Source organism: Erpetoichthys calabaricus, chromosome 1, assembly GCF_900747795.2.
Source record: "Erpetoichthys calabaricus chromosome 1, fErpCal1.3, whole genome shotgun sequence".
In the NCBI taxonomy this organism is placed as follows: domain Eukaryota; kingdom Metazoa; phylum Chordata; class Cladistia; order Polypteriformes; family Polypteridae; genus Erpetoichthys; species Erpetoichthys calabaricus.
Genome location: NC_041394.2, coordinates 248,070,672 through 248,095,050, shown reverse-complemented (window position 1 = coordinate 248,095,050; position 24,379 = coordinate 248,070,672). Strand labels below are relative to the sequence as shown.

The window sequence follows — 24,379 nt, the reverse complement described above, 5'->3', positions numbered from 1 at the left end:
ACTTGCGTCACTCATAATCTATCCAGCAGCTCCTCTGTGGACTATAAGGCTACTCCCCCGGAACGAGATGTGAGCTGCTGATGGACCTGTATTGACAGCAGAGCCATCCCTGTCAAAAGTTTTGTTTTAATCCCACAGCAGGGAGATCTTCCCCTTAGCTTACATATATATATATATATATATATATATATATATATATATATATATATATATATATATATATATAGGAGAGCTCTCCTAACAGCTGATTTACTCATGGTAAGAAGAAAAAAAAATAAGATGAATGTTCTGCCAGGATGACAAAAAAGGTTGGTTCAGATGCAAGGTGCTGACTGTTTTGCCACACTGTTTCCCAAGTGCGCAGAGCAGCGTGTTTTTAATCAAACGTGAAATATTGCCTTGGCGGGTCAAATGGATTAGCCTCTTCAGTAAGTAAATCTGTCGACTCTACTCAGCACAGTAGCAATTTTTGTGGCATTTCACACTTCAGGTTGTCGTTTTTAACTTCATCAGTTTATTGGATCTGTTGGTTCTTGTCACCTAAGATGGTAATTGTTTAATCAGCTACATTCAGGGCTTCAGCTATGGTTTACAAAAAACTGTAGCTTTTTTGTTAAGATGAGAACAGAGGTGTCTTATTGAAAATTACCTGGCAGCTAATATCTGTTTTGGACTTAAATATAACTCTTGTCACTGGTTAACTCCATAATACCTCGATGACTTGGTTCCAAGCATTCTGCTTGAAAATTGTATTTTTTTTCTTGGCAAACAGGACAGCATGTGACATACCTCACACATAATCAGAGGATAACAATAGAGAGTAAAGAAAAAAAGATTTCAAGGAAGAACAAAGATAACAATATTCAGCAGCTTCATTGGCTCCACATGTCGGGCCATCTGGTTTGCCCACCTGTCCAACATAAAGCAATCAGAAAAAATAAGCCTCTATATCCACCACTTGCACTCTGATGATTGCATTTCCTTCTGCCATTGTACTTTCAGCTTTATTTGGGTGAGAAAAGTTTATATGCAAATTAAAGTACCCATTTGAAGTTACATGATTATTAAAAGGGTCTGGGGACAAGGTAAGCCCTTCCACTATCTTTCCTGTCCATGATTCCAGCACATTTCTCTTTACACCAGGCTGCACCTGCTGTAAAGTACAAGAGAAGATCGGTCAAAGATCGCACCCTGAACATTTTCTTTAACTAAGAGTCCTCAGTGAATCCACATATTGTGGCATGTACAATACAGTTAAAAGGCTATCACTGCCTACTTGTCATGTCAGTTTCTATGAGGTTCTTTGCTCACCATTGTTGGTCTTCCCACAGTATGAAGCCTGTCTGGCCTTTTCATTACCATGTGCAGTCTGGGTATCATTTACAGTAGCTTCTTTGGCTAAGGCTTCACCCTGTCCTGCATCAGTCAGTGAATTTTTACAGGGCTGATGATTTCCCGGACCAATTGTGTCAGCTAAAAGAGGTTATTAGATACATTTACAAAATAGGTTCTGGCCTGAATGAAAACTTTTTTTTTTTTACTTTTCATGTTTACATATGCTTTTTATATATAGGGATAGCTTTGCCTTTGTAAACTTCAGTAACTCCTGTGCAAATTCCACTTAGTTGTTAATGGTGTGTGATTTCAAATATATTTACTGCAGCTTTCACTAACAACTACTTATAGACAGTTAAGAAATAACTTACAGTGCTCAAACTGTCTGGCTAGCTATTTGATATTTAATTAGACAACTCATCAATATTTTTATTTACCTTACACTTGTTAAAGGCTGGCATTCTTAAAGAGCATAAATAACATGACCTTATAATTAAGATAATTACATAGCCAATAGACAAGCTGAAAATGTAATTGATAGCCGATTTTGAATTTAAGAGAAGAATGCAAAGCCAAAGGCCTGATACATTACAGTAAAGGATTGCGTAAGTAGCATTTTAATGATGTTATGACATAGAATAACTAAAAATGTATTCAGGTGCTCACTGTGCTTTCTGAAGAGTTATATTCTCCAGAAGAAAAAGTGTTATTACTTAGTCAATGGAGTCACTTTGAACAATTCACAAATAAGCTGGCACATAACTGAATAAATGCGATGTGACACATCAGTATTTTTGTTTAAATCAGTATTTATTAAGTATTACAGTCAGAAACAGTGGTCAATACATAGAAGGTCAATATGACCAGAGTGACAACGCCACAAGTAGAGCACTAGATCGTACACACACCATCATATCACATAAAACCAATACAGTACTTTCCATCATCTGTTGATCTGTGATGCTTTCCATGTATTACCAGGTAATATATTGGTCATCAGCTCAGAGTACTGTTATTCTGTTTACAGCATGCTTTATAAGGTCTGGCATTGACCAACTGCCAAAGTCAATTGCATCCAAGCTGAGGTCAAGACATTTTCAGAAATAAACTTTACTTCATCCTAAAGGGTTATGAGAAGCAAATGACAAAAAGGCACTGTGGAGAATGATACCATCCAGGCAACATTCTCATGCAACATAATCACCAAAAACAGCAGATGTCAAGTTGTTCGGAGTCATCACCTGTGATACGTGGATGCCACTCTGTTTTTGGGACAGAGTTGCTGTATTTCAATGTAAGGATGAGATCCCTTCTCTCATCATATGATCTTTTATGGCAGGTCTCCTTGGTGTATATAATTTTTCAAAATGAAGATTCCTCATAATTCTGCCAGGATTAATACATTTTCTGGGTTTTAGATGATTTCTTACTCACATGCCATCTGTTCTGTGTAGGGCATTTTTCAGACATAATAGACCAGTGATTTTTTTGGATGCATTCATTTCTTAAGTTAATAATTTCAACTTTTAGTTATTTGTATTGCAATTGTCCACTCATTTTCCTAATCTACATATCCCAGTTATTTTATAATTTACCTTGACTTATTATTAATAAACAAACACTCCGGCTTCACAGGACATTTTTCATAAACATTTAGCATTGGATTCTAATAATTATAGGGTTTGTTGCCATTCATTCTATTTACCATCAAAAGATTCCTGTCTAGTTAACTGGTAAAACTAAATTGCTCCTGAGTGAGCTGAATTTTGGATGTGGCTTTCTGTAGATGAACATCTCATTTGGGGTGAGATCTTGCCTTAGGTCTGACATTTGTGATATCTGAGTCAAACTCTGTGGCTCTCTGTGCAGTTAAAAGCATTTCCCAAATAATTGAATGGCTGCAAGCCCCATTTACACTACTGAATCACTGAAAATACATGTCTAGGGTGTAAAACAGAATACAAAGTAAAAACATAGGCACAAATCAAAGTAGTGGGCTATAAAAGTTAAATGTAGTAAACCTACATTCAATATAGTCATAGGCCTGTTTGTTAAAATCAATTCAAAATGTAGGCTTCTGTCTGGATCACTACTGTCTTTCCCCACTAAACAGAACAAAACTATAATCATCAAATGTCCTTATTGCTTTCCTACTTTAAATAATTAAGCTATAAAAAGTAAACATTTAATAAAATACAATAATTAATGATCCTACTCAGTGACCTGTATCCAACATCAAACTGTATATATTTCATCAAGCTGTCAGCATGGTTTGAGCAGAAACCACTCAGGTGAAACATCTCTCAGGAGAATACACTGAGCTATAGCATCAGTCGGCATTAAGCCCACAACAGATGTGCATCTACCATCTTGCATGTTGAATTAATTGTTATTCTACAAGGTAGGCTATGTGTGGTGTTACACCTTTAGCTTACTGCATAGTCACAAACTGTTACTTTAACTTTATCTGGTTCCTCTGAATAAAGTAACTATGTGTAAACATGGTAATTCCTCTGTTCTCATCTTCTGAATGTTCATCCATTACATTCAAACTCACCCACATCTTGATGGTCTCCCCTCTCCGCTCAAGAAACTGGAAGTGTTATACTATAGCTGCATCACAACCTGGAATTAGTTACAAATTAAATACAATATGTCACTATATAATTGCCACCCCATGCCAGATAACATCGATCCAATAAAGGAGTCAAAAGCGTTTTCCTTTTTTGCTTTCCTTTGTAACAGTCATAGTTTAAAACATAAGATAAAAAATATATAAAAAATGCTTAAAAATGTTATTTGGAAAAGAATTGCTTGTATATCCTTGTAAACGCTTTTCACAGTTTAGAAACCGAATTCTGAAATTCTGTTGGGATCTGCTCATGTTAATGCACTCAGTGGTTTCAGTGAACACGTTCCAGATCCCTCCTGAAGGCTGACACACATTTACTTTAATAAGGGCTGCATTTTAACTCCTCACATGGAGAAAATGACAAGTAAGGTAAGGGCACTTTAAATAGGGTATGCTTCTAAGCAATTTTAGCAAGGACTACTTCCTGGCACCTCAAATATCCAAAGGTCAGGCAGAGAGCAAAAAGATAAACTGATTTACATACTGTACATGCTCAGAGACATTCATTTCTTTAGTAACTTTGACAGCTATTCCCCCCCCCCCTCCCATCTACATGTGTGTTATATCTGGCATATAGTATTTTCACAGACTAAAGACTAAACTGGACTTAGAGAAAAGAACACTCTGTTTGTTTTATGGACTATATATTGTGAATTTATTAATAAAACATTAAGTTACAATACTGACATGTCAGTATATTTCAATAGACAATGACACTGGAAATCAGGATACATCTCTTTAGTAAACAAAAGGTGAAGTAGGAAAAAAAGCAGGTAGAATAAAATGATCTCTGCCAGTATAGATGATGTTAATGAAGAATATGGAAATACTATAAATAAACTGCTTTATAAACTGAAATTTCTGGGGAAAGTTGGAGGTGATCAGTTAACCTCAATGGCATGTGAAAACATTTTAATTACAAGTGAGCTTCATTTCATGAGTCCATCCATTAATTCACCTACTGAACCTGCCTTTTCCATTACAGGGTTTATCCTGGCAAGATTGGCACAAATAAGTATATAATTAGAAGCTTTATAAATACAGGTACATATACAGTTGATTAAGGATTTGTCTGCTAAGGAAGCTTTTTTGTGACAAGCAATATGAAAGGTTAGGTGTAGTCCTTTACAGGAAAAAGGAAAGATTACTTCAATGCTTAACATTAAAAGGAAAGATGGTAATGCAGTTCTCACTCCTTAAAAACATTGTTGAGGACCCGTGCGGCTGTACCAGGCCAAGGGGACGCCTAAATAGCTCCTGGCTGCAGCAGATAGATAGTCATTTCCGGACTGGTGGGACTGGAACGTGTGCCAACCAGGATCCTGAGGTTTTTCATCATGTGGTAGGTGCAGCAACACAGTGTACCAGTGCATGCTCCTTAACCTGACCTGACCTTGGGTTTGGAAAATTTTAAAGCAATGAGCCGTATTTAAAGTATTAAGGGATATGTGAGGCCAAAAAAAACAGCACACCTTGAATTGGAAGATTGAGCATGCCTACGTTGAATTAGGGTGTATGGTGTGGCAGCATGGAGTTGGTATTTCTTAATTGAGAAAGAAATGCAATTACACCGCAACAGGTCATCAATTTTCTTGAAAAGAAAGCAAGAAAATTGAAAAAATATTTCTTCTGTTTTAAGAAACGTGCATAGATCTAGTAGGACTTCGTGGGTCTACTGACACTGGCCATGCAATAGAGTTAAAAGGGCTAATTCAAAGGAAGGCATTTCAGACTGGAGCTGAGAGAATGTGCCACTGTGTTCTCAGTTGGTAGATGGTTGAATGGATGGATGGGAAGAGTATGGGAGAAAGAAAGTGAAATTCTACAAATGGGCTACCCATCCCAGTTCTAATCAGGTGCTTTATTTTGTATAGAAGACATTGAGGCACTTAGTATATAAGCTTTGTGTTTAATGATATAATGTTGTAAAAATTAAATATACATATATTTTATGTATATACTACACATTTTGCTATATTTATATTTAGTTCCCTAACACTTGTCAAAGACAGGAATATAGGAATTATATATATATAAAACATCAAACCATCCTCATATCTGTTTAATCTAATTCAGGATTGTGGATGGCTAGAACCCATTCTGGCAGCATGGTGCACAAAATGGGATACTAGTCCATCATACACCCACACTTGCAATCAGAGAGGTCATTTACAATTGGCAATTACCCTAATATGTATTTTTTTGAAATGTGAGAGGAAAACTGGATTGCCCAGAGAAACACCTGCTCTGCCAAGGAGAGAACCTGTAAACTCCACACAGAGAGTGATGAGGCTTACATACAGTATATGGTAGTACTCACGGATAGGATTAATCCTTTTAAAGGATTCCGCTTAATACAAATGGAGTGTGTTGCTTAATATACAAGTGCTTGGGAGTTGTAACACCTTATACCCTACCTTTTGTCAACAACTGGCACAGACAGCTTTGTATTTAAAGTACATAAAGCAGTGATTATAAATCCATCTTTGAAATGTTAGAGATACTAATTCTGGTATACACATTTCCCAATACACTTCTATGTAAGTGGGTAAAATTAATTAACAGGTTTATAATAATAATAATACTTTTTATACATCTACACTATTGGATAAAAGCGCCAATCCTTTTTTAGAATATGAGAATCCATCTAATAAAAAGTGACAAGCCTTCATTTTCCTGTGAAGGTGGTTGCATATTGAATATTCCCTATCTCTCTTCATAGATAAAAATTGCAATAAACTGGTAAGAGCTAAGGCATTATCCTTAGGAGAGTTTCTGCTATTAGCCGCAGTAATGATGCAATCTCCCCATGTCTTAGGCATGGATTAAAACAAGGTATTGATGACCCTGGGGCCTCGGGAACCCTTTTTACTAGCTCTCAATGTAATTATGTGAGCTGGTAGTGGTGATGGCTGGTGTAGGATTAACAGTGAATTTGGCGGTCTCGCAACCTAAGAAAAAAGAACTAGATTAATGCTTCTGGACAGGCGACATACTGTTCCAGTGTGAATGACAAGGTGCAATTAGAAAAGGACATCTTAGAGGTGTGTTCTGCAAGTCCAAGTCTTCAGCAAAGCACAAGGGGAAAGAAATTATTGAGTTGTAGAGAAGCCGCTCCAACATCTTTGAAGAGTTTGACCTTTTACTGATGTGCTGCTCAACTAAAACAAAGAGCTTATAGTAATTTAAAAGAACAAAGTACTATGTCTGTTCATAAACTACACAGGTTTTAAAGTCCATTGCATAATGACATTTTTAAACAATTACTTTTTTGTATGTCATCACATTACTGCCTGTAACATTATTAGAAGCAGGAAAAAAAAAAACCTCACAAAGCTGCATTGCCTGTAGAGCTCACAGGGATTGTAATGCAACACACTGTGGCTTATTTTTAACTTCTCTGCCATCTACTCCTACTGTAGGGTGTGATTAATGGTCTGGATGTATTCCACAAACAATGAATATTCACTTTTGCATTGGAACTTGTCATCAGAGTGTTAAAAGAGATAAGAATATTCATTCACATTCTCGGATGATCTTTAAAATATTTCAATTTTGAATCATTTCTGACATACAGAGCAATTGCAATGTGTAATCATTTCCTGAACAGATTGCACTCAATAGGAGCAGCAATTCCAGTCCTTTTGTAGAATGAACTTACCCTAGAGTTGGCATTGTGACAGGGTACACTGAATAGAATCTCCTGAGACAGCAAGTGCAACACGATTTAAAGAAGAGAACCACAACCTTATAGTCTATAGGGTGGAAAGTAAGATTTCAAAATGTATTCTGTGCATTCTTCAACATAGCTGTAACTTTCCAAACTACAGTATATTATTATAAACAATATGCCATATGTTAAAAAATGATTCATTACATCTGCAAAGGACTGCCATTCTACAGTATCTAGCTTGAGATTCTTCCTGGCAATCATTTCTGTTAAAGTTGGCTCCTTCTTTTCTGTGACAGCATTGGAATAAAGTAGGTACAGAATCTGGAAAAAATAAAAACAACTTCTTATGCTATATGTACATCCCTTATTCTCTTAAAGTTTAGAAATAAAATTATTTTACATTTTTGAATGCTCTAAATGAGGTCAGATGGTTTTTGCATCACCTTAATTTGAAATATCTTTATTTACTTCACCTTTTATGTAATGCATAGATGAACTCAAGCCAAGGAAGCACAGTGGAGAAATGGGAAGCAATGCTGACTCACAGTATGTGGACAGTGGTTTTATTTCACTGTGGGGTGCCTGCTGCATGGAATTTACATTTTATGAGTGTTCATGGGGATTCTTCCCACAGATATATAAGTGACAGCTAGGCTAAATGGTAACTCCAAATTGGTTCAGTTATTAATGAGCACAATTGTGGTGGAAGATAATCCTAGCTGTGAGTATACAGCTGCAGGGATGGGCAAAAAAGGGGAAAGTGGGTAGATGAGCAAAATTCATAGAATGATGATTAGTATCACTTATTGATACCAATATATTGATTTTTTTCAGCCTGCATATTCTGGGTTATTTGAGATTGAAGCAAGACAACAAAAGTCACTTGACTTTTCGTGAGAGCCAGTTGATTGCACATACTATGAATTTACCATTACTGATTAATCTAATTGCCTTATATTATGGACATATTATGTGTACAAATGGAGAACAATTCCAGCTTCTCAACAACCTTGAACTGAACATGGGTCCCAAATGCTGTGAGGCAATGACACAACAACAGGTATGAGCAATGAAAAAATGCAATGGGTACAAAGCCCAAAAATTCAAACCTAGACAAAAGCCAGAAACCGCAGCTTTGTATAAAGAAGTATCTTAATTGTTAAAACAGAAACTATAAAATTAATTGATATTAATGATAAAATAAACAGGAAACATTTTCCTCCATCATATCAGGAAAAAAAAACCAAATAAAATACAAGTAAATCCATCCATCCATTGTCCAACCCGCTATATCCTAACACAGGGTCACGGGGGTCTGCTGGAGCCAATCCCAGCCAACACAGGGCACAAGGCAGGAACAAATCTCAGGCAGGGCGCCAGCCCACCACTGGACACACACACACACACACACACACCCACCAAGCTCTCACTAGGGACAATTTAGGATCGCCAATACACCTAATTTGCATGTCTTTGGACTGTGGGAGGAAACTGGAGCACCCAGAGGAAACTCACGCAGACACGGGGAGAACATGCAAACTCCACACACGGAGGACCCGGGAAGCAAACCCGGGTCTTTAAAAACCTTCATAAAGGGAGTAGGGAAAATGAAAATTATTTTTAAAAAATCAGCAAAAATAAAAAGAACTTTATAATAAATACTTCACCCATATATTTTAAAAGAAGAACTGAATTGAAAGCCTCAAACAGAAACCAAGTAAGCTCAGTTAAGTTGAAGAATCCACAATATTACTGTTTTTCTGGCTTGTACTGAAATGTCTGTTTTAGTTTTGCAGATTTACTAATTAATATCGAATTATGCAGGAGTTGCAGATATGGTATTTACATGCACTAAAGTCTGTACAGTTTACAGAGAAGGGTGTAATAAGCAAAGAACACTTACTGAGCTTCAGTTCAACAGGCAAGAACACCTTGTTAGTAAAAAAGGTTAAAGAAGAATGGCAAGACTCACAACAACTCTTTAGAATAGTTGTGTGCAGAATGGCTTCTCTATGTCAGACTTTGAATTGGAAAAGCTGCAGCACCAAAAGACTTCATTGGGTTCCACTTCTGTCAAGTAAGAATACAGGAAGAGTTTTCAGTGGTCACGTGATCACCAAAAAAGACTAGAAAAAAAATTTCTGATGTGACAAACATTTATTTCTGCAGCAACATTAAGATTTAGGGTCAGAATTTGGCATAAACAACATAAATTTATGGATCCATCCTGCTTGGTGTCAATGGTACAGATTCATCGTAGTATTGTAATGGTGTAGGTAAAGTTTTCTTGGCTCAAATTAGGGACCTTAGTACCAGCTGATCAATAATTCAATGCCTAAGCATTGTTGCAGACTATGTACATCCTTTCCTGAGGATAGGTGGATACTTTCAGTATCTCTATACAATGTTTACAGAAACATAATGGTCAACTCAGTTTATTTCAGTGACCTGTATAGTACTCAGATGTCAGTGTAATAGAGCATGTTCAAGACAAGGTGAAATGGGAGGTTTGCAGCATAAATGGATGGCCTGAAGAGTTTGCAGGAGCTAAATTATACTGTTATAGGTTCATAAGGTTAGTATTGTCCCATGTACCGAGTACGATGAAATTCTTACTCGCATGTGTTAATGAACACAAGTCACCCCTCTGTGGTGCCATGCTTAATGAGTATAACAACCTTACCTCAAACTTCTGACTGCTTTACCTAAAATAACTACTTTACATCAAAGTTAGAATTAGAATATAATTATATGTAGCATAACTTGTCACAAATTTGAGACAAAATAATAAAGTATGTTCATAAAAAAAAAAAAAATTCAGCTATAACCAGTATTAGAGGGAGGTAAAGGCACAAGAAAAGAACCAGAAAGTTTGTCATTTTTTTTATTATATACATTTCAACTGCTGGTCTCTCTAAGAGCTGCCAGAATGCAAGATAACAAATTCTTCAATGAAAATTTTCAGCATCCTGTGTTGAGTCCGTGCCCCAAAACATGATGGCTGCTCTGGAGGTAAAAGGTGCATTTAATAAAGTGGCCGCTAATTGCTTAAAGAAATCTGAAGGATTCAATTTAAACATACAGTGTGTAATCCCATAGTAATAATATGCTTTATTTATGGAGCACCTTTCTTCAATGTGCTTCACAAGAACAGATGCATGCTGACTGAGCCAATGGCAGGTTAAATGATTTGCTTAGAATCACACAGCAAGACAGGGGTAGGGTTAAATTTGTGGTTTAAACTGTAATGCCCTAAACACAACACCACATAATCACTTGTCCATTTTCTAAACCTGCTCTTTCTATAACGTGTTTGTGGAAAGATGTTACTGATCCTGGTCAAATCTGGCAGAAGGCAGAGATCAACCCAAAGCTTTTTTTCAAACACATTAATGTAGAGTCACCACTGATCAGAAATGTACATCTTTGTGATGTCACACTAAGCTCAATAATGTGGAAAAAGCTGTAAACATTATTGGAGAGAGCAGGAGTTACATTCATACATTACCTGGGCTAATAACTGAAGCAATGTCTGTGGAACTGTGAGACATGGCAATAACCACTATTCCACAATATCAATTACATTCTAATGTCCAGTTGTTTCAACTGTATTACTTATTCCATCCATTTGTTCTATAACCCTATCTAGAGACTCCCTCATTTATTTAATTTGTTTTATTTTCATTTAAATAGCTGACACAAAATTTAGCTCCACTTTATTTTGCAGCACAAACTGTTTTCTTATTCTCGAGTATTGCACCTGCTTTTTCTGTATAAAATAAATAGCAACTTTAAGACTTGAGGCACTTTTAGTTTTGAATTTAATACATATTCAATACACACACATACAAATATACACATACAGTGGACTCCTTTTAACACTAGAGCTTGGGCCAAATGGCCCATTTAGCCTCCCTTGCAATAGGTAGGAAAGACAGGCTCAGTAGTGCCCTCACATCATCATACAGTGGAAGGGCAGGTAGAAATGGATAGAATATTCACAGTTAAATACATGCAGTTCCATTTGTCAAACTAGAAATCGCAGAGCCACTTGCGATTCCTGAGTGTTTCAAAGCAACCATGTTTGAAAAAAGGCGCTGCAGGTGTCCATAATCCCTTTTTATTAATAGGAACTTATATGCTGCGCGTGATGCTCCCAAGCACATGAAATAACACAGCCTCAGCATGAATCTCCTTGAATCTGGAGCTAAATAATTAACTTGGGCTGACGTTCATGCTTATTGTCTCATGCCCAAGGTTTCACTCAAAAGCAATTTATGGTAAGAATTTTTTTCTGTGCAGCACTGGACAAGAACTCGTTCATTATTATTGTTTAATGAATAGAATATTGGAGACTGAAAAAGTGAGTCAATAAGAAAATTCTATTTGTCTGAATGCTACAGTCTTGCCAAGTCTGAACAGTAAATTGTGAAGTTTATAAAACTTTATCTTGCTGTAATGGTAGCAGTATCAGATTAAACAGCATATTTTTATTCCTACTGTGTTTCTGCCAATAGCTACACTTTAAGGGTTAAATGTAGTGTGCCAATGTTCTGTGATGGCCAGCGAAGGCAGTGGAGTACAAAGCTTTAGGGGTTACCATGACAACAGTTGTACATCAGCTATTCCCTTCCCTCATGTAGCCAATGGGCATTGACCTTTCCCTGTCAAACCATGTTAGGGGCTTTGCAATCTACCCCAGACTTGGTAAAGACGAGGGCTTTTATCTAGGTCATGTTATTAAACACTAGAGTATATATTTAATAAATGACAAAGGTTGAACTCTTTTTGACTGCAGGAAGCATATCTTGAGACTGGGAGAAAGATTTGAAAAGTTAATTAGCAAAATAATTGCACAATTATACTCTTTGGCACCTAATGACTCAGGAAAAAAAAAATAAATGCATAAAGTTTACATTAGACTCATTCTAACTTGTATTGTGTGGCACAGCTAGCTATTTTTTCTTGCTCCCTACAGTACACTATGTCAGTTTCTGTTCTTCTGCCCTGATAAGCATGTACTCACAGTTACATTTTAAGACAGTACAGTAGATTAAGATTTCATTTATAATTACAATTAAAAATGCTACTGTGTGGCCAAGAAATACTAAATGTATAATCAGAATGCAAATTAAATATTTCATAGCTAAAACACCACTGAAAGTAAACACTCTGTGGAGATAAGTAAAAAAGAATAATGTTTGGATGAGGTTTTTTATGGCTTAAATAACTGAAAGCTGTAAATAATATTTGCTTTGGCAGAGTTAGTGATATTTCAAATAAGACATGAAAAGAAAATTACATTTGGTATTAGATTGTAAAGGAGTACTCTATAAATATTATCTTTATCATTATATTAAAAACTGAGGATGTATCAGTCATTTTAAAAGCAGTTTCTTGGGACACTTGTGTATGGTTACTTTTCTCATAGCAAAACTGCCTTAGTTATATAATTGTCAATGTGTTACTACGATATGCTTGAAGCTGTATTGTTAGAGTTTAGTCACAAAGAAAAGTCTATGACAGATTCGTACTAAAACATTTTCCTCTTGATCTCTGCTAAATTAGAGTTTTTTTTTTTTTTTTGAAGATAGTGCCCTTAGAATGACCATATTGTGTTTTGCAGCTGCATCTCCATTGTGCCTTCATACAAAATTAAGGGTTGTGCACAACTGACGCAGAGCAATGCCTCTAGTCTCCTCCCTGCATCTTCTCTTTTAATTGGTAGATTATGCTCTGTTGAGGGAAAGGCAAAAACAAAGACAGTGGCAACAGAGAAGTGTTTTACTTTTGCACTTTATACTTGATTACATTTTGATGCAGTGATAGATAGATAGATAGATAGATAGATAGATAGATAGATAGATAGATAGATAGATAGATAGATAGATAGATAGATAGATAGATAGATAGATAGATATTTGAAGGGAAAACTCACTTGTTCCAGTGTCAAGAGATTACATAAAATCATTGTGCATGACTCAGATCTATTTATACATTATATACAGCCTACATTTAATGTATAATGTTCCTAAAGAAATATTGTTATAACTGGCTAGGATAAAGGTGGGAAAAATTCTCACTAACATAGGGAAAAAAAAACTGTGTCTCACACTTCTAGGTTCATAGCTATTTAATGTGTTCACCCAGTTTGACTGGTTCCTCACAAACATTTGGGGGTATTGGAGCAGAATGTTTTGTGTCCAGATTCACCTTCTGATGTTATCCACCTGTAGTTGTCTTTACTGACACATAAGAGGGACAGTAACCTTTTTCTAACCCCAGGTCAGAAGGTGAGTCAGCCAGGAAATAACTAATGAAATAAAAACAAAAATGATAAAAGAATTTGGCTTAAATGATATATTTTGTAGTATCACACAATTATGATACGATTGCAGTAGAGCTGAAACCTGGCAATATCTAATTTGCAATAATTTATATAACATAAGTTAATATTTTTACCGAAGACAAGTTAGACCAAAAAGTAGGATGGGTAGTCAAAAGTCAGAAAAGTCATTTTATAATGTGGTTGATAGACAGATAGATTGATAGATTGATTTTAAAATGTGGTTCACTCAGTAGTCAAAGTGCATTTGTTTATTGTCAAGCGTTGGAAAGTTTGCACCCTTTCAAGGAAACCATTAAGGAAATTTCAATCAGAAATTCAATTTGCTATTAGGCCATTTTTGCAGTAACATGAATAATAAATTCTATTCCTGTGAAATAGAGTGCTTATTGACAGAAACTGTGCACAAGAGAAAGAGAGGGGAAAAAAAACAAGAAGCCAGGTTTTAGGTAATTAACATGTTTTGGCAGTGGAGAATGTTGGTGAGAGTCAGGTCTTGATTCTACAAGTCTGTATAAATGGTTTGGTTTAAAAAAAAAAAAAGCTGGAGCAGACAGTCAAGAGCTTTCTCTGTTGTGAATGAACTCACCACCTCTAAAATGGAACATAGTGACAGGAATAGAAAGTTCATCACAGGCATTGTTATATTATTAACCACTGTAGCTTTACTGTACATCAGCTTTTCACAAACCAGAGAGCAGCAGTTCCTCTTCACCACATATTTTAGTAGTAAGGAAGAAAGAAAAATGAGAAATATTCTGCTGGCAAAATTACTGTGCGTACAATTCTTCTTATTTTATTTAAACTCTACCCTAAAAAATTCCTATTAATGTTTGTATAATTTGTACACTGAAGTCCTGCAGGAACAGTGGAACGGCTGCTACTTTGGCCTATTTATATTTCCAGTATACACTCATTTCAAGCAGATCCTGGAAGTAGAAATCTTACTTTCTTTGGAAAAACTTTTTAGTAGTATGATGTTCTTGGCATCATTTTCCTGTTTAAAATCCAGAATTCATCCTTATCAACAGAGTGTTCAAGTTTGTTTTGATCAATAAGACAATTAGTTTATGAATAAGTGTAGAAGATATAATAACTTGAACAGTATTGCAATGAAATATTTCAAATTCTGCATGAAAAGCCAATGGTGTGTGCGTCTGTGCCTATTATATCTCTTAAGGAGGAGAGTAACTTTCTTCTTGTATGTAGATTCATTTTATGGCAAGGGACGAAAATAAAGAAAGATAGATGCATGTATATTTAGCCTCAGCATGGCTAGATTCAGTTAGTGAAGATGAACAAATTAACAAAGCAGAACAATTCCGTTTTCTTCTTACTGATTCATTCCTTTCTCACCTTCTGAACATGTGCTAGCCTCTGCTACTCCCAGTTACATAGCCACTTATGCACATCCATAGATTGTGTAAATGCTATTCTGGAGGGCACCTTAATGCTGTCAGATTGCTCAGTGCACACAGTTTAGTAAATATACTGCTTCCAATTTCATTCCTCCAAGAACCATTGCAGAAACTTAAAAAACAGATTAATTTCTTCCACTCAAACAAAATATGTAGACTTGACCACACGGCAGCCTAAACAATGGGGCCCCATTGGAATTGAATTTTGATTGAGAGTCTGTTTAATTATTTTTATTATTTCAGTTGACAAAGCCAGTAATGAAAGTCCCAATGGAAAACCAAATTAAGCCTTATTCCAACTTTACATCCAGAATTAAGAAATCTTTGAATGACACAGTAGTGTCACAGTGGCAGCATCACACAACAATTTATACTAGCAGCACAATACAGCTTTCTGCCGAGTTAAAAAAATATTTTTTCAGCAGTAAGATTTCAGGCAGCTGTCTGGCGGTTTGAAGCTGAGCATCTTAGATACTTGTCAATGCTGCTTATCACATCATTACAATGAACCTAAAATCTGCCTGCAATGTATCATTTCTCAAATATGCCAAGAGCCATCAATTAGGAAAATTTGGCTAACTATGCTACCTTCAACATTTTTAGCGTGGCAAGGAAAAAAAGAAAACAAATCTGCATGAAGAGGTAGTCCATTAAACACTAAAGTGACATTAACTGCTTGGTAAACATCAACATAAACAATGGAGACACTTGCTTAATTTGCCTGAACTGTATAATTCGATTTCCTATTGTGCCTCATTACAAAAGTCCCACAAAAAAGCTCCTCTAACAATATGGTAAATATTAGATTTCCACATGGATTGTCTGTTTTACACGTTATTTACACTCTCAGCATTTGAACAGCAGCATGGAAGGACAGCGTTAATTGATAAATTCTGACTGTTTGAGTTACAATTAGTTTCACCTTGGAACTCCAAGTCCACTCCCAGACTTAAATGTGGGTATGAGTGTGCGTAGCTGTTTTTATATACTACCACTGTTATACTCGCATCAGGGTTAGTTCTTGTTACACAAACCCTACTATCAAAATAGATTGCAGCTTCTCATTCTCCTGAATTAGATATAGTGGACAGAAAAAAGAGAAATGGATATATATCGTAAGCTGTTATATACAGTAGAAGATAACACATAAACATTATATTATTTCATTTCTTCTCTTTATAGCAAATATAAATACATTTACACACTTACCCTCCTGTCATGATCCAGTGTAAGACTAGTATAACATTGGGGCAGATTAAATAGCAATCTGGTCCTTTGACAATACCGAAAAAAAAAAAGAATATGGAGCAGTAGTGAGAACCACCACCTCTGATCTCTGGAGAAGTGGGTTCAAATGCTGTCCTCATCATTGTGTCTTTGAGTGGTGAGTGCATGTCATCCTTATGTCATGCAAGTGCTTTGTTTTTTTTTTTTTGTTTTTCTTTCTGCCTGCCAGGGACACTGGTTTCTTCCTTCATCCTAAAGATACACATGCTGGTTTAATTACCATCTCTTAATTGATCCTATATGGTGGTTTTGTGTGTGACTTTGCCCTGCACTAGACTGAGATGTCATCCAGGGTTAGCTCCTGCCATGTGCCTGATGGCTTTAGATGGACTCACACACCTTGCAACTGAAATAGAAAAGGCAAGTTCAGAAAATGAATAGATGAATAGTGCAATATGATCAGCCTAGCAGTGCCCGATGTTACTAGCACAGGCCCCACACCCCAGAAAAAAGAAGAGTACAAACCATTGACTGGCAACTTATTTGAATGACAGACAAAATGGAGTTAAAATCTGATCCATCTTAAATTGATCTCTACTGGATATGTTCAAATTGAGGAACAATGAATCAAATAAATTATTGAGAAATGGCAGAAACATGCAATGATGTGCATCATTTTATACATATCTCATAATATATACTATAACAAAAGCTCAAACAAAGAACATCACATCTGTACAAAATGATATGCAGTAAATGTATTTAACCATAAGTGCAAATAATGCAACCAGTCCATCCCATCCATCCATCTTCCTAACACCAGGACAGGTTCATGAGGCAGCTGGGTGCTAGTCCATTGGTGAACACACACAAACACATGCAACATAGAATTCTAAGAAGTGTAGACCAAGTTTCATATTGAAAATAACTTCAGTTTTAAATGTGTTTTTTTTACTTTTCTGTAAGTAAAATGATTGTTTATGACATAATATTTAAATTGAGTGTTGGAAATATGGCTTTGTTTAAAATGCACATCATATCAAACCAAATTAAATGTAAGTTTAATAATTTTGTAAATCATATAATGCATTAACTTTTTCTTGCTAAAATTTATGGAGAAAAAAAAATCTGCCGTTTATAATGATACCATATGCACGCAGAAACGTATGTTTATGCATTAATTGTAAATATGTGTTTAGCATTAGTAAAGTGGTCAATTTATTTGTTTTACAAAATGTTTTATAAAACACGAATATAACTTTACAGCATTCACAAATAATCTACAAATTACCTTTCACAAAACTGACAAATTGTCCTTTGAAAAAATACTTGAATCATTAAAACTTTAAATGTATGCAGATTTTTCCAATTAGTACAGTATACGCAATGTGAGATATTTTCCCATGCTTTATTTTTAAGGATGGGGTAGGACATTTTGTTTTTATTTACTCGTCTATTTTTTGCAGTGGCAGCCACGATTTTTCATCTTTTATTATAAACTCAATAGTGGGAAAACGATTGTTGGCGAGTTACATTTTGTAACTCATATTAAGGTTCTAAAAGTCATTTTAAATTAAATATATCATATCATTATATACATATGTGTGCCATTTTTCACTAATTCAATTCTGTATATATTAAGGCTATAACAAGGAAAAAATATTTCGTTAAAGTGGCTAATTCGATCGTTAATTTCATAATTCTGCAAAGTAGGTTACCTGCGTTTTTAAAATAATATATCAATTATTTCATCTAGTCATATAAGCACATGCTTTAGAATAGCCGTCAAGTCATTATTGTAATAATTTCAAACATTAGCAAAGTTAACATTTACTTCGGAATTAGAGCAACCATTGCACGCAGTTTGTCAATGCGTGTATTTTGAACCCTACGCAAGACGGGAACCTAAAGCGGTGAAACACACCCACACGCGGTAAGAACGTGCAAACTCTATACAGAAATCTACATCTCCTAGTACATTTGATCTCTGCCCCTTCTCTCTGACACACCCGCGCACATTCACACACGCAAATTACCTGTAGAGGGAGCATTCAACCATTGCAGTGGTTCCCAAGTTCAGTCCTGGGGAGTCCCTGTACAGATATTCGTGCTTAACACATACACAATCACGGAATGATTTTCCGTCAAATTCAGCTTGTTTAATAATCTGGTCTTTTTTCGTACAATTTTCTCAATTCAGAAAAGCGCAGTTGTGTTGGATTTACATTGATAATAAATTTAAATATACGTATTTTGCCATAACACTTAACTCTCTTGGGGCGGCACGGTGGCTAGCGCTACTACATCACAGTAAGGAGACCTGGGTTCGCTTCCCGGCTCCTCCCTGCGTGGAGTTTGCATGTTCACCCCGTGTCTGCGTGCGTTTCCTCCGGGTGCTCCGGTTTCCTCCCACAGTCCAAAAACATGCAATTTAGGGGCACTGGCGATCCGAAATTTGCCCAAGTGTGTGCATGGTGTGTGTATGTGCCCTGCGGTGGGCGGGCGCCCTGCCCGGAGATTTGTTCCTGCCTTGCGCCAATTCCTGTGCTGGCTGGGATTGGCTCCAGCATACCCCCGTGACCCTGTGTTAGGATATAACGGGTTGGAAAATTACTGACTGACTCAACTCTCTTTTATGTTCCTATTGATTCAATTTTTCCGCTCGCTTAATTGCAATACAGTAAATATAACCAACACACAGCCGGTGTTGTCACCAGGACAAATAACACTGAATGCCGAAAGGCTGCCGCTACTTCAGTGTATGATCCACTAGCAAGCTCATTAGTAACTAATGAATTTCAAATAACCAGACCATCTACAGAACTAGAAGAAAAAATACAATGGTAAATAAAGATAAAAAAAAAAACAAAAAAGTGAAATTACCTCCATGTAAGATACAAAAATTTCGATACATTACAATACAAATGTAGAAATCACAGTTTCATAACTTCTATACTAACACCGTAACAAATAAACTAAGAAAAGCAACACTTAACACTTTGCTTATTTATGATATGACTCAAATTAAGGGCGGTTAGCTGGGATGAAAAACTGCAGCTGCAAGGACCCACCAGGACTGAACTTGGTATCTACTGCTATACTGTGTTATAGGAGCCGAGAGAAATCTCGTGGATACAGAGAAGAGTAAAGGGAGAACTCTGCGTGAAACAACACGAATAAGGAAAAATTAAATTAAGATCCAGAAATGTACATTTTCACAGCTTTTAGCTGCTTTTTAATGTGGTGTAGAGTTTGTTACTCCTTATTGTGAAAGTCACTATATGAAATAAAGATTGATCGATCAACAATTTTCCAATAGTTTATGGCAGTTTGTTTAAAAAAACTTTATTAAGTTTTGCATTTTTATAATATCACGTCTAGTATTGTTTCTGAAACACCCATAATGACTAACCTTCTTATTTGAATTTTCTGTGGCAATCATTCAGTGCGGGCCACGTAGCTCTGAAATAAAACGTATCATTTATATATGTGATTGTGTTTACAATATTAATATTAGCACTTGAAACAAAGATTATAAACCATCACCTTTAATCCTGGAAACAAAGACAGCAGCTCACGCAATAAGTGCTACTAGAGCTGTGAATAAGTTCAAACAAAAGATTAAAAATTAGAATACTTCTTTGACATTTCATTAGAAAGGCATGATAAGTAGAGTAAAACAATACAAAGGAAAATTTTAAATATAAACATATAGTCAGTTTATGCGAAAGGTCTTCATCATTTACGCTTTTTGCGGTGATGCGTAGAAATCATAATTAATTTTTTTCCTTCTTATGTCTAATTTTGATGATAATTAGTAGAACCGGTACTAGCCAAGCAAGACTGAATGCAAACAAGCCCCCCTTAGGCAACACAATGCATTAATGTAAGATATGCCCCAACAACATAACTTGTCAGAGAGGATTATTTCTGCTTAGTGAATCTACAGGGGCCCCTCTGCTCAACCGCTCCACATTTGCGAGTGATAGAGAGAGAGAGAGAGAGAGAGAGAGAGAGAGAGAGAGAGAGAGAGAGGCAGGAGGGGGGGAAGGGAGTGAAAGAGTGGCCATTAGTGAGGAGCTCCCGTGGCATTCATGTTTGAGTACACTTCTGAACTGGCTTTTGTTGAGAATATCTGTGCAGAAAGCATGCGCTGTCCCAAAGCTGCTGTTACGATGAGAAACGAGGAACTGCTTCTGAGGTACCGTGCAGTCTTCTTTTTGTCTCTCTTTTTTCTTTCTTTCTAGCAACAACTCTCCCGTTGGCAGCGATGCTTGCTCCTAATACCAGCGTGTACTTCTCTCTGTTGTTCGCATTGCACGCCACTCTATCGATTACGCGCATTGCACGTTTTGTCGAACAATACATTCCTTTACAATGAGGCGCAGCGCGCACACGCAAGGGGCGACTTTTTATGCTGCTGGCGTTATTTATTTGACTTGTACATGCATGAATCCAGGGATGCATAGGTGATTCCATATTAGGGCATGTGGTGCTAAAATTCGCCTTTAATCTGGATTTAGCCTACCTAAACAGATTCATTAATGCTATACGGTTTATCGGCTCACAATTACAATATTTGAAAAACGGTGCCCCCAAAGATATTTGGTGCTGTCTCTGCCAAAGAATAACGAGCTATGCTGAACTGGCACCCTTGCTTTGAAAAATGTAAGCTTTTGTTTATTTGGTAGTAGACGTGTGAGCTCTGAATATATATTTAGTCCGACAATGGGACAGCCGAACAATAGAGCTGTCAGACACTTCAGGAGCTGTGTTTTTTTCCTTTCAGTTTTATGATCTTAGTAATGGATGTGCATGTGCATTAAAGCGCAGTTTTCTTTCACTGTTCCTTTTTAAATAATACAATCCAGCATCACACAAGTTTTGTTTAAACGATTCCAACTAACGGCGTTGAAGACAGAGCCTTGCAGATGACAATAATCTTTGCTCATTTCAAACGAGCATTTTAAGCCTCTGCTAACAGTGCGCCTCAAGTTTATACGAATGATTCAAAAGCGCTGCAACTCTAAAAGCAATGCCTATAAATGCCATGCTGTAGATGTGCGGTATAAAACATTCTGAGGTGTTCTCGTGCCTCACAGCTGGATCCCGGCCCGAAAAAAGGGCAGCATTACTTTGGCTAACAGGCTGTGTATTTCTTCGCGATACACGTTTAGCCGAAACAGAAAATGTTCTTCAGTACATCAGTATTAATACATTCTGTGTTTTCTTGCCTTTATGCAGCTCAAAATAAATACCCTTTATATAACTATTTTCACACAAAAAGAGAGACAAAAAGTAGTGTTGCTTTACATATTTATCTTTGATAACAACCAATCTGTCACTTCGTTCCTTACAGCATGATACACCCATGTGCAGGTGCATGGTCGGTGAATCGTACTGCTGATGTTCACGCTGCCCAATTATGTACAGCATACTGCATCTATGAATTAAAACATTATATTATTGAACTCTTCGTTTTATGTGTAATAAATGGGCAAGAATGGTATATTGAATTTTATGCAAGAATACATGATAAAAAAAATAACCTGACATCACTCGGACACCTCTCATTGCTGAGAATAGAATACCTTACTGCCAAACTATTTTTCTATTCATTGTTTACATTGAAGTATATTAAATGCTGACAAGTAAAATGACTATCCAATACTCAAAATATATAAAGATACAAAGTTACTGAAGCAAGCTTCGATTGACAGTGTTTAATTACACTGTAGGAAATGTCTGACTGTAGTTAGATGCAACTTCATAATGCTAAATTATGCATATCTTATTTATCAGAATGTCTGTAGAAATTAGATGTGAAACTTTAAGCATATGGTCACCAGCACCTGGGCTGTCTAGTCTCATCATTCACACCCCTGACAACCCCTTCATTTATTTCTTCTAATTCAATACTTCTTTTAAACAATATTGTTGATTAATGCAGTTCTAATACATAGCACTAGAAAATACTGAGTTTATGAGTTATCTCTAAATCTTAACATGGATGAAAAAGCAATCTGTAAGTGAGCTTAGTTTAAAAAAAAACATATTTGGAAATAATGAATAAAGAAAAGAACATTTGCATCATAGAGCACTTTTACATACTACAATTAAATATTTCGAGGGTAAAGGTTAAAGGTCATTATTTAGAAATAATCATGTGAGAAAACATTAAATTTCCCCGGTCAGATACATCCTAGTAGACTATATAACAAAAAGCAGAAGACAACAACAGGTTAAACATTTAACAAAAATGCAGAAACTTGTTATTAAAAACAATACTCTGGTAACTAGCATATTTAACAATAGGTTTTTAAACCTGTACTTATTTACAATATTTATGAAGTAATTCCTTACCTTTACTACCTTACTACCTTTTATGCTTATTGTTAAAGAGATGTATAGCACCGAGAAGGAAAGAATTATGATGAAATAAATCCCATATAATGGTGGGTATGATTGAGAAACTGTTGGAGGCTCCTCCTCATTGTTAACACTGTGATCCCCCTCTAGTAGTACAGTTATGACTGTGTAACATACACTAGTAAATGCTTCCATGTTGCATGAGGCTTACCCCAATGAATAGCACCTATCAAATTACAGCACTGAAAAATGTAAACCGTACCTTGGGAGCAGATGAAAACAAACACAGCAGATTCTTCATTAATATTCATACCTGGAACTTCGGCACAAGTGTAGACTGTACATCAATACTTAGAAAGTCATTCAGGAGTGAATCAATACTAATTACCAAAATCAGAGAGGTTAATTAGAAGCTACAAAATGCCTTTGATGGTGTGTTTTACACTTTTAGGGCAAAAAAATGCCTATGTTTAAAAAAAGAAAAAAAAAAACTAGAATGAGTTACAACTGTAGACAACATCAGAATGACAGAATTGTATTTCTGATGCCTTCTGAGGAGGGATCACTGTAGCTACAATTCTGGAAATGAGAATAAATACGCTGTTAGCTTGTTTAGTGCTTGCAGAAATTTCTATTTTCCAACGAGCCACAGATATCATTTCAATGAATCTAGATTTTATTATTGGTATTACATGCAATTTTGTTAATTAGTTCATTGTCATAAGTATTTGGTAAACATCTGTGATCTGGTAAAGGTTTGCTGTTGCCGTTTGTTTTTTCATTTGACCATTGTATTTCAGTTCATGTCAGGATTTGTTCAAAAACAAAAATGCAAAGCTTAAATAAGATTGATTATAAAAATAGTTCCACCTTTAATCATTTCTTGTTTATCAACATTGACAATTTCCCAACTGTTATTTAGTGTTAAAACTATGTTTTACCGTTCTATAATTTTCTTCTACCACAGTTTTTGAATTTTATTCAGTTCTTGGTTTTCTCCACACATAAATACCTTTAAATCCATGAATGTTAGCTATTGAGAAAAGTATGTCAGCAAGTTTGAAATGACATGCTTTATCAGGGCAGCATGAGCGGTTGGTGCAGCAGCCTATTTTTACTTGACCCGTCTAATCATTGGCTGTCGGGAATTGCCATGAACTATGTGGCTTGGTATAATAATCTTTAAGCATTCAGAGTGGCAGCAAAACAGATAATATACAGTCTGTTAATAGTGGTGGGTGTAGCTAAAGGAAAGAAAATCAGCACACTATGGAAAAATGGAAAAAACTGAATGCTGTCAAGTGATAGGAGCATCTTTATTATATTATAATATTGTGTAGTTACAAAGTGTTTTGACTTGCAAGAAAAAGACTTCACAC

The 24,379-nt window shown here is 36.0% G+C and overlaps 1 protein-coding gene across 9 annotated transcripts in view; it reads left to right on the top strand.

Moving 5' to 3' along the window:
• Window positions 1–24,379, top strand: part of celf2 (cugbp, Elav-like family member 2) — a 549,771-nt gene that overhangs the window by 188,710 nt on the left and 336,682 nt on the right. For 7 of the 9 annotated variants that reach the window (XM_028813929.2, XM_028813901.2, XM_028813873.2 and 4 more), the window contains exon 1: window positions 20,676–20,832. The exons of the other annotated variants lie outside the window; for them this stretch is intronic. In XM_028813929.2, coding sequence (XP_028669762.1) covers window positions 20,726–20,832 — 107 coding nt within the window. In that variant the 5' untranslated portion in view covers window positions 20,676–20,725. Of the gene's footprint in view, window positions 1–20,675; window positions 20,833–24,379 lie in introns of those variants that run through there. 9 annotated transcript variants of the gene reach the window in all.